Source organism: Leucoraja erinacea, chromosome 22 (genome assembly GCF_028641065.1).
Source record: "Leucoraja erinacea ecotype New England chromosome 22, Leri_hhj_1, whole genome shotgun sequence".
In the NCBI taxonomy this organism is placed as follows: domain Eukaryota; kingdom Metazoa; phylum Chordata; class Chondrichthyes; order Rajiformes; family Rajidae; genus Leucoraja; species Leucoraja erinaceus.
This window is the reverse complement of record NC_073398.1, coordinates 8,064,649-8,075,402: the sequence shown is the minus strand read 5'-3', so window position 1 is coordinate 8,075,402 and position 10,754 is coordinate 8,064,649. Positions and strand designations below refer to the sequence as shown.

The following is a 10,754-nucleotide window of genomic DNA, read 5'->3' as shown; positions in this document are numbered from 1 at the left end:
CTCTGTTTCTCTCCTGGAGGCGCCGGCATACACCTTGGAAGCGACAGCAGGTGAGAGGGGAGGGAGTCCCACGGTGATCGAGCACTTTAGCCTGTGGCGGCGGCCTCAATAAAGCACTATCGCCAGGAGCTACAACGTGAACCGCAACAACAGTCGTTTCACCAGACCGCACGGTGAATGAAGAAGGATCGTTGGACCACATTGCGTGTCGGGAGTGGGCTTGGAAAACATGGCTCTAAATAGCCAGGGAGATGGTGGGAGCTTGGTATGTGTCAATAGGTAATTTCATTGACATACAGTTTACATTAGATATTTGTTGTATTTAAATTTCCGGCACTCCATGGTGCTTTAAAGACATGGACGGGAGTCCTTAGTGGGCCTGAGATGTATTTTCGTTTCATTGGTCTAGCAAAGCAGATCATCCAGAAAGGCTCCGGAACTGAGTGTGCTGAAAAATCGATGTTCAACCTGAACTTACTTCCCTAAAGAATTCCAACAGATTTGTCAGGCAAGGTCTTCCCTCCATCTCCAGAGATGTTGCCTGACCCGTGTCTATCTTCGGTTTAAACCAGCATCTGTTCCGCTCTGTCATTTGACAGATGGGGTCAAGGAAAGAGCGTTCATGTCGCGGCTGCTTCCACCAATCTTTCCACCACTACGCCCAAGAAGCACAAGCGCAAGACGCCATGGTCTGCAGATGCCGCAAAGTGTGTTTAGCTCTGGCTGAACAATCTCTAATCTTGTGATGTGGGCTCGATAAGAATTTGACCAATGTCATTTTATTGATCAATTGAAAGATACACCATGGAAACAGGCCCTTGTTTCAACGAATGCAATCAATCTAGCGTGCACAAACAAATAAGATCAAATAGAACAAGTTGTCCTACAACTTTAGGCTGTGCACGCCATACGCAAGAAGAAGTAGAAGGCCCTTCGGCCCAGAGTCCAGCGATCACCCGTTCACATAAGTTCAACCCACTTACTCATCCACATTCACAGAAGGCCAATTCCTACGGTTTGTGGGGAAACCACCGGAGAAAACCCACGGGGAGAATGTGCAAACTCCACACACAGATATAGCACCCGAGGTAGGTCAGGATCTGTGGGGTTTTGAGGCAGGTGCTCTACCCGCTGTGCCACCGTTCCGCCCGAAATGTCAGCTATTCCTTCTCTCCAGAGATGCCGCCTGCTGTCCCGCTGAGTTACTCCAGCACTTTTGTGTCTATCTTCGGTGTAAACCAGCATCTGCAGTTGCTTCCCACACGCAGTTCCTTGGCCGCTGGCCGTCTGATGGCGATGGTGAGCGGCGTCTCTCCTCCCTGCTGCCGCTGCTGAGGTCGCGGCCGCGCGCCAGTGGTCACACACGCACGCACACGCGCGCGCGTTTACCGTTAACGACTGCCGGCGCAGGCGCAGTAGCGCTCCCTCGCTGCCCGCCCGCCCGCCGCGGAGAGCTGCGCGCGCCGCCGGGCCACGTGACCCCCCCCCATCCCTCCTCCCCCATCCCTCATCCCCTCCCCCCCCCTCCTCCTCCTCCTCCCCTCCCCGGGCCGGGGCTGAGAAGCCGCGCCGAGAAATGGCCGCAGCCGCCGCTGCTCCCTCAGTCGCTACCGCCGCCGTGGCCGCCTCTCCTTCCCCTTCCCCCTGCGCCTCCGCCTCTCCGCCGCCGGGAGACGGCGTGGAGAGCGAGCAGCAAGCGGCGATCACGGCGGCCGCCCTGCTGCTGAACGGCGCGGTGGCGGTAACGGGCGGCAAGAACGGGCGCTCGGAAGGCAAGAGCGGTGGCGGAGGAGCAGGAGGAGGCGGCCGTGCTCAGGCCTCGAAGCAGCAGCAGCAGCAGCAGCAACGGCGGCCACGGCGGCGAGACGTCGACGAGGTGGAGGACGAAGAGGAAGGCGACCTCGAGGAGGAGGACGAAGAGGAGGACGACGATGAGGAGGAGGAAGAAGAGGACGAGGAGGAAGGCAGCGACCCCAGCTGCACCGGGCAGCCGGCGTCCCAGGACGCTCACCGGCCCCCGGGCCCCCAACAGCAGCAGCAGCAGCAGGCGGCCAAGAGCGGGGCCCTGGCCGGCGGGCAGCAGCAGCAGCTGCAGCGAGGCCGGGACGAGGCTCCCGGCAACAGGCGGCAGAGTCTGGAGAACTCGTCGGACGGGGAGCCGCTCAGCCGCATGGACTCAGAGGACAGGTGAGATATCTGTGGGATCTGGGATGGTGGGTGCCTTGGGTCTGGGACCCGCGGTAGTGGGTGGCCGGGGTCTCTAGGACCTGGGATAGTGAGTACCCGGGGTGGTGGGTACCCGGGGTGGTGGGTGCCCAGTGTCTGTGGGATCTGAGGTGGTGGGGTCCGGAGGTGGTTGGGAACTGGGTGGTTGGGATAGTACTGTATAGTATATAGTTATTACATCTTAAATTTGGCATGATACTGGCTTTGATAATTGTGAGCTGAATATTGTAGCTGATTGAGCCATTTAGAGAAAGTTTCCATCTAATGTGCGAATATATTCTTGAAATCAGTTATATTTGCAGTGACCTGGGAGTATGGAGGGGGAACAACTTCGTTTGGGGTTAGATGGTGTACAACATGAATCATAAGTTTATGTAGCTTTTACGTTTTCCCTTTTTACATGCTTAGTTCAGAGTTTGCCACATCTTTTGAAGTTGAAGCTGCAGATTTATGGGCATTTCTAGGGCATTGGGTGCCAGGGCTCTGTGCGGAGACTTGGGGTGGTGATGCTGGGGATTCTTTGTGTGGGGGTTGGGTGGCAAGATCCGAGTGTGCAGAGAAGCCAAGCACATCGGCCTGGGTAGATCTCCCTGTCAGATTCTGCTCTTGAAGAAGGGTCCTGACCCTGCTCAAGATTACTGCATCTGTAATTCCTTGTATTTCCAACATGTCCTCTGCCCATTCCCTTCCCCAGATGCAGCTGAGTTGCTCCAGCTACTTGTTTTGTATTACTCTGAATGGGAGGAAATCTGTGTCTGTGGAGGGAATGGACAGATGACGTTATGGGTCGGAGCCCTTCGATTTTGTTCTACTACGAAAGTCCCTTTTTTTTTTCTGTCTACCTGTAGGATTTTGAAATAGATTTGAAGCTTGACTTTAGATCCTCTGGTTTACGTTAGTGAATTGTGTATTTGGCATTCGCGCTTTGAGATGTCATTTTCACATCTTAAGAGATGACGCTTTCGATGTTAAATGGAAATTCCCTAGTTTATACAACCGCAACGTCTAATGTATTGATGATAACAGTTAATCTCAGCATCCAGTAAATGGGAGTGTTGGGGGAAGGGGTGGTGGATGCATTCCTATGGATAATGGGACCCTAGACTTTTTTAAAATGCTGGTGTGATTGGTGCAGAGTGCTTGTTTTATGGTTATCCTCTGTGCTCATGAAGATCAATATTCTGCAAAACAAGTGTAGTTTCAGGCATTGGCGGTGTCTGGAGTTAGACTTGGATCCTAAAATAGCATTTAGTGGACTTTTTGTCACTTTTCAGTTTGGAGTTTTTCTGCTTTGCATTTTGAACATGAAACCAATTGTGTGTCAGTTTGGCACAGATGATGGAACTTGCATCTGGCTCAAGGTAATAGTTTAAATGCCAGTCTAGTACCTAGGCATGTAATCTAATTTGACATCAGTATTGAGGGAGTGCTGTATTATTAGAACTGCTGTCTTTCAGATGGGTCCCAGAACAAAGGCATAAAAGATACACTCTTTGGGACGGGATGGGGGACTTCACCCTTTTTCGAATTAAGGATCATCCCCCAGCTGGCAGTTAATAATTTTAACTGATCGCTTAATATCTATTTCATTCACTATTTAAGTAACTGTGTTATAAAAGTAATGTGCAGATTGTGAAGTGTGATGAGATGTAATTAACATCAACTTTGTGGTTTGGGAGGAGATTGAGAGAAATGGGTCCGAAACAAAGCGTTCTGGGGATTTGGTATGGTAGCAATTTACGTATTATCACCAACTTTGGGAACAAGAAGCAGATTATGCAAATAATAGTAAAATCTAATAGACAAAGCTTGTATTTATGTTCATTCACAAAAAACATACCTAGATTTTGCACTCTAGACAAAAAAGTTGTTTTTAACAGCTTGTGACGTAATTAGGGGTCTGATCATCAATGGTGATTATTGCAGGCAAAAAGAGAAACTTTTTTTTCAGTGTGAAGTTTAAACAAATTTAAAACTTTATAGCTTTAGGGTGGCACAGCGGGTAGTAGTTGCTGCTTTACAGTGCTTGCAGCGCCGGAGACCGGGGTTCGATCCTGACTACGGGTGCTGTCTGTACGGAGTTTGTACGTTCTCCCCATGACCGCGTGCATTTTCTCTGAGATCTTCGGTTTCCTCCCACACTCCAAAGATGTACATGTTTGTAGGTTAATTGGCTTATTGTAAGTGTAAAAATTGTCCCTTGTGTGTATAGGATAGTGTTAATGTGCGGAGATCACCGGTCGTCGTGGACATTTTTCTGTGCCGTATATCTAAACTAAACCAAACTTTCTACATTTTGCTGATCTTGCTTGAACAGTAAGATATTTGAATGTTTGAATTTTAAAGGCTGTTTAATAGCAAAGACTTTTGGATCATAAATAACATTTTAATTTAAATGAAAACCGTTTTTATCTCGCTCATTAAGTTGAGTATCTACACTCTGCATTTGTGGTGGGGGTGGTGGTGTGAAGTAACAATTTGCAATCATTTTTGGCACGTGTATAATGTAGTTGCCAGCTAATGACTTGGCTACCAGTGCAAAAGTCTTTTATATTTGCAAAAATCTTGTACACTTTTGAGTGAGACATATCTGTATCTCACTGAAATGAATAATGGCAAGAAAAAACATTAATTTGTGGATAGTGCTACATAGTTTAGTTATTACATCTTAATTTTAACATGATACTGGCTTTGAGAATTATGAACTGACTCATGTGGTTGATTGGGACTTTTAGAGAAAGGTTCCGTCTAATGTCGAAAGATGTTCTTTAAATCAGTGTTATACTTGCAGTGACCTGGGAGTATGGAGGGGGGAAACAAATTTGTGTGGGGTTAAATGGTGTAAAACATGAATTGTAAGTTTGTGGTGTGTTTATAATTGTCACTTAGTTTAGTTTAGCGATATAGCACAGAAACAGGCCCTTTGGCCCACTGGGTCCGCGGCGACCAGCGATCCCCGCACATTAACACTGTCCTCCACCCTTGAGGGACTATTTTTACATTTACCAAGCCAATTAACCTACATACCTGTATGTCTTTGGAATATGGGAGGAGACCAAAGATCTCGGAGAAAACGCATGCATGTCATGGGGAAAATGTACAAACTCCGTAGCACCCGTGGTCGGGATCGAACCTGGGTCTCCGGCGCTGCATTCGCTGTAAGATAGCAACTTTACCGCAACACCACCATGACTGCCTCATGTTGTTCTTTCTCCTTTTAAATACTTTGTCCAGTGTTTGCCACATCCTTTGAAGTTGAAGGTACAAATCTGTGGGCATATCTAGATCGCCGTGCATCTTTCAGTCTTTATCATTTCCATTGTCCATCATTAATCAGTTGTTACAAATATTCATGTCGACGTTTTGTGAAATATTTTCCGAAAATAGGTTACTATACTCTCATGCCCCTTTGATCTTTGCAGTGCCTTCTTGCTTAGTTTTTCAGAGAGCAATGATCTTGAACATTGTGGTTCATGCTCGTTATTGGATACAAGCCCTGAGTTATGACAGATAAGTATTAGAAAACCAGTCCGATTGTATTTGGTGTATTCAGAATTGGGGGAAACCCACAAGAAAGCAAGTGATAAACCATGTGGTAGCATCACCTCTGGATTCTTATTTTATGAAGGGTCAGGCCTTTCAGAAAGGTTTACTTAAATAAGAATAGATTTATGAATAAAATTTATGAATAAACAAGAATAGATTTATGAATAAAATGGATACAAAAGATTCTGAGCCATTCTTTTATGCACACAGTTAGGGAAACATTTTTGGTTGATGAGTTACACCATCATGTACTGTGCCTTTTTAATGTTATCTGTTGCAAATGCAGATTAAGAAATGAATTTGGACATATCGATTTAATAAGTGTACATATTTTAAAACAGCAACAGTGTAGACATACTTCATTTAATTGTGGTCTTTCAGAACAATCTGGTAATTTATTGGGACCAAGTTTCATATTTAAAAAAAAATGCTAACTTAATGTATCAAAGAAAAGAGACTAGTTAAAACTCAACTGATCTGGAAATATTTTATGGGTTGATTGTATATGCTCTTGTATTTTTGAATTAGCTTTTGTACCAGTGCAACTACTACTTTTCTAAGACTAGGTATGACAAACAAAATTTAGTGTTGTATTTGAAGTTCGACAGTCACCATATTATCTAGAACCTTCAGTGCTGACTGTAACCACAGTTTAGTTTAATATGATGCATTGATATAAATTATTCATTCGCTATATTAATCATGTAATTGTTACAAATAATTTCCCTTTGCAATTACTGTTAACCTTTTTAATGTTGTAGACTATTTCTCTTGAATGTGTCAAATGTTTTCTACGACAATACAGTAATTTTGTTCCCTTTAGAAATGATTATAAAAAATCCTTATTCGACAGAATTGGAGCAAGCAAAAAGCTAGATGTTACAGTGATCAGAGTAAACTTCATTGTTTTACCATCTAAGGGGGGTGTTGGGGGAGGGAATGTATCGAAGAGTGAGTTTCGGAAACCACCGTAATATGTTTGCCCGGATTCAAATTCAAAGATTTCATCTGTTTAAAAAATGGGAAACAACCCAACAATTCTGTAATAATTATAAATAGAAGCATACATTGTATGTTCAAAATTAATCTTGTCCCTGTTGCCATAAATTATATGAACGTTTAAGTAATAGAGGCAAAGACATAATTGAAAGATTACGTTTGCATTTTTTGTGTTCTGTATTTTTAATATGACAATAATTGGAATAGGAAGAGAGGATAGTGCAACAACTTTGAGAATAACATTTGTATAGAAGCCTAGATACGACAGAAAATGGATACTGCTTTTAAAATCTTGGCTCCTTATTTTGGGAAAGGTGGTTTCAAATAGTGTCTAACCGTTATGTAGGAAGGAAATTCAGATGCTGGTTTACACCGAAGATACATACAAAATGCTGGAGTAACGCAGCGGGGTAAGCAGCATCTCTGCAGAGAATGAATGGGTAACATTTCCGGTCTGAAGAAGGGTCTCAACCCGAAACGTCACATATTCCTTCACTCCTGGGATGCTTCCTCTCCTGCTGAGTTCTTCCAGCATTTTGTGTCTATCTCTGTTATCCTATTGTGTTTGTTAACTATCCAGAATACTGTCATTAACATACAAATAAGTTTTTAAACTCAACAATGCAAATGTTCATAACACCCAAGATACCCAGTTGGAATTCCAGTGCTTTTGTGATTATCATTTACAGCCTCTACATATTGGCTTTCCATCAGAAACGTATTGCTAGTAGTTTTTATATACATAGCTTTTGAAAATTTGAATTAACAATCTTTATTTGGACCATTTAACACGTCAGTAATTTGAACCTGTCTGTTATACTCAAAATAATGAGTGGTTTACTTCGTTCTTAATGCATCTTTTGAAATTGCTTGGTTAAAAGATTATGATCACCAGCTTTCCATGTACTTGTTGCTGTCTCCACAACATTTGTATCCTGGGAGCTGCTCATGCAGAAAAAGCCCGACCACTATTGAACCACAAGACCACTGACTTTGTTGCAAGAGATGTCTATGATTTTTAATAAACTAATAGATGTAATGCAGTGAAGTGGTTTATGGAACAAATATAAGATGTTTAAGGGTCTTTGACCACAAATGTTAACTCTTCTTTGTCACCTGATGAGAGAACTTTCCATCAATTTTCATTTTAATTTCAGATTTATACGTTTTTATTTTGCCCCCCCCCCCCCCCCCCCTTGTGGTTTAGAAGTAGCTATGTCATTTGTTTTTCATCCGCTGTTTTTTACCATTTTGATTTCCTAATCTCATAATCCCAGTCAAATATAACAAATAATCTTCTGGTGGTTGGTTATACTAGACTGAAACAGATAAGATGCATCTTAGGACAAGGAATTCATGAACAAAGCAAACACACTTCCCAGATTTCAGGGCAGTCAATGATTTTCAAAGTGGCAATAAGGTATGGTCTATCTTTCCCTTGGCAATTTACTCTGGTTCTCGGCCCACTTAATGTGATCTCTCCAACATACATTGAACACTTTCTTGAATTTGTGTTAGAGAGTATGCAGACTTTTAAGAGTATAACTTGAAATCCGTTAATTCTGAATTATTGATGTTTTTAAAGTTTATTGTGGATGACAGGTGATTTAAATGGCAAGTTGAGGCTCGAGTTTCAAATCTGACACCTAGCTATTTAAAACAAAACTGGTTAGCCAAAGGTCTAAAAACATCAGAATGTGTATGTGTCACTTGGATATGGGCTTGAAAGAAACTTCATTGTTAGGGATGGTGCTATATGTGTTTGTGATTTGTATCTCTCTTTCTTAGTCAATCACATTTCTGATTTTATCAGTTTTGTATTATGGTCTGTTGCTTGATTTTTTTTTTCCCTACTTTTTTATTCTTGGCGTCATTTACCCATAACTGTTTATTCTCAAAAGAACTGAATTATTTTATAATTATTGATAATAGAACATTTTGACTCCACGGGGCTGTGCAAATGAACCATAAGTGAGTACTGCAAAAATTGACATGAAACCTGGCATAATTTTAGTTGTCTCATTGTTCGTCTATTAGAAACTTGCATTTTGAAGATGGATGGGGATGATATAAGCATAGGTCATCCAGGAGGAATTCACCCATTATATATAATGTTATTATAAGATTCCTGTTTTCATCTGAAAGGTCCTTGATTGGCCCGTAGCCATATTTTGTTCATTCGGTTCAGCTGGTACAGTTCCTAGCGCAAAGTTTCATTATTCAGCCTCGCTGTCATTTTGTTTTTGTCGATACCCTATTCTGTTATATCCATTGACTTGCTTTTTATTCATCCTGCCATCGTCAATGTTTTTTTTCCTTTGGAATACAGTCTTGAAGATTGCAGTTTTAGCTCTAAAATAAGATGCTTTGGGTTTACTTTTAACATTTTTTATCATAATGCACACGCAAGCACGCACGCACACACACACACACACACACACACACACATCACACACACACACACACACACACACACACACACACACACACACACACACACACACACACACACACACACACACACACACATATATATATATATGTGATGCCTTTTAAATTGGAATTGCTTTGACATATAGTTTTCCAAGCCTAAAATTGCCATGGGTGGATGCAATAATGTGTTTAGTGGAATCTTTCAAAACTTGGAAAGTGATGATCTTCTATCATATCAACATTACAACATTATTCATTACAGATTTAAGGTGCATGGCAATTCATTTGCCCATGACTGTAAGAAATTCACGTTGTGTTTTTTGATTTTTTGATTTTGTGTCTTTGGAGCGATTTCTATCTTTAATTTGTGTATTGATGATGTCCTTATTATTTATTTTTCTCCGACTATATGTTTTTTTTCTCTTCTGTTAACTTTTGTAAGGTGTCCTTGAGACTTTGAAAGACGCCCGAAAATAAAATTTATTATTATTGTTAATAGTGAACAGAGCCCAGTCCAAAGTAGCTCCACCACCCAATCCACCGCACATTGACTTCATGCTGCCTCAGGAAAGCAACCTATAAAATCAAGGACCGCTCGCACCCTGATCGTTCTCTTTTTCCCCTCTTCCATCAGGCAGGAGATACAAAAGCTTGTAATCGTGACTTACCAAATTCAAGAACAACTTCTTCCCCATTGTTATTAGACTTTTGATTGGACCTCGTCTATGCTAAGGAAGAGTGCCTGATCTTTGAATTTACCTAGTTCTTGCACTTATTTGAACCTCACTTTCTCTGTAGCTGTAATAGTATAGTCTACATTCTGATTTACCTGGGTAGCAAGCAAAACAACGTTTATGACCATCTTGGTACACACGACAACAATAATAAAAATCCCATACCAATGCAGTTTTATGTTCTGTTTTTTTTTATGTCTTAAAGCTGCACAGAATGGCAGGACAAAAGTCCTTTTGCTGCACTGGTATTTGTTTGGGTCTGTTTTTCAGCTGTAGTTTTGTTTCTGGTCTTTAATTGAAGGAGGAAGTGGGTCACAGTCTGTTTTTTTTTAGTGTGCTAGGGCTATGATTTGTCTGCCCATCGGACCATGCTTGTTTCTACAAAAAACCTTTTGAAAGTCGTATTCTTTCTTCAGTCCAAATGATTTGTTTAACATAACATGCCTCTAAGAGCATCTAGTGGTGCTCAACTGAATTGAGCACCTTTGTTTCTAAAGATTTGAAAACAGTGTCTAAAAATTTGGAGTGTCATGGTTTTAAATTACATTCTTTATAGTCTGTCATTCTAATGTTGGCTTGTTAAAAAAAAAATGGGCGCAATGTTTGTTAGTCCGCATTTTAAAGTGTTGGAGCGGCAATTAGAAAATTCTTGTTTTTAAAGGATTTAATCCTATGGCCTTGAATAGTCAAGCTTGTGCATTCTAAATTTACATGTGCGCTCAATATCCAAGAAATAAGTTTTATTCTTTGATTATCTTGCAACAGATTTAGCAAGTTTCAATTACCATGGTTGAGAAAAGCCCTATTACAATGTGT

At 42.0% G+C, this 10,754-nt stretch overlaps 1 protein-coding gene across 2 annotated transcripts in view; it reads left to right on the top strand.

Moving 5' to 3' along the window:
* The first annotated feature begins 1,539 nt into the window (after window positions 1-1,539).
* The window catches only part of aebp2 (AE binding protein 2), a 78,163-nt gene continuing 68,948 nt past the window's right edge, over window positions 1,540-10,754 (top strand). The window contains exon 1 of one of the 2 annotated variants that reach the window (XM_055652879.1): window positions 1,540-2,187. In XM_055652879.1, the coding sequence (XP_055508854.1) occupies window positions 1,577-2,187 (611 nt within the window). In that variant the 5' untranslated portion in view covers window positions 1,540-1,576. The remainder of the gene's footprint in view (window positions 2,188-10,754) is intronic. The other variant, XM_055652878.1, reaches the window with a different exon arrangement.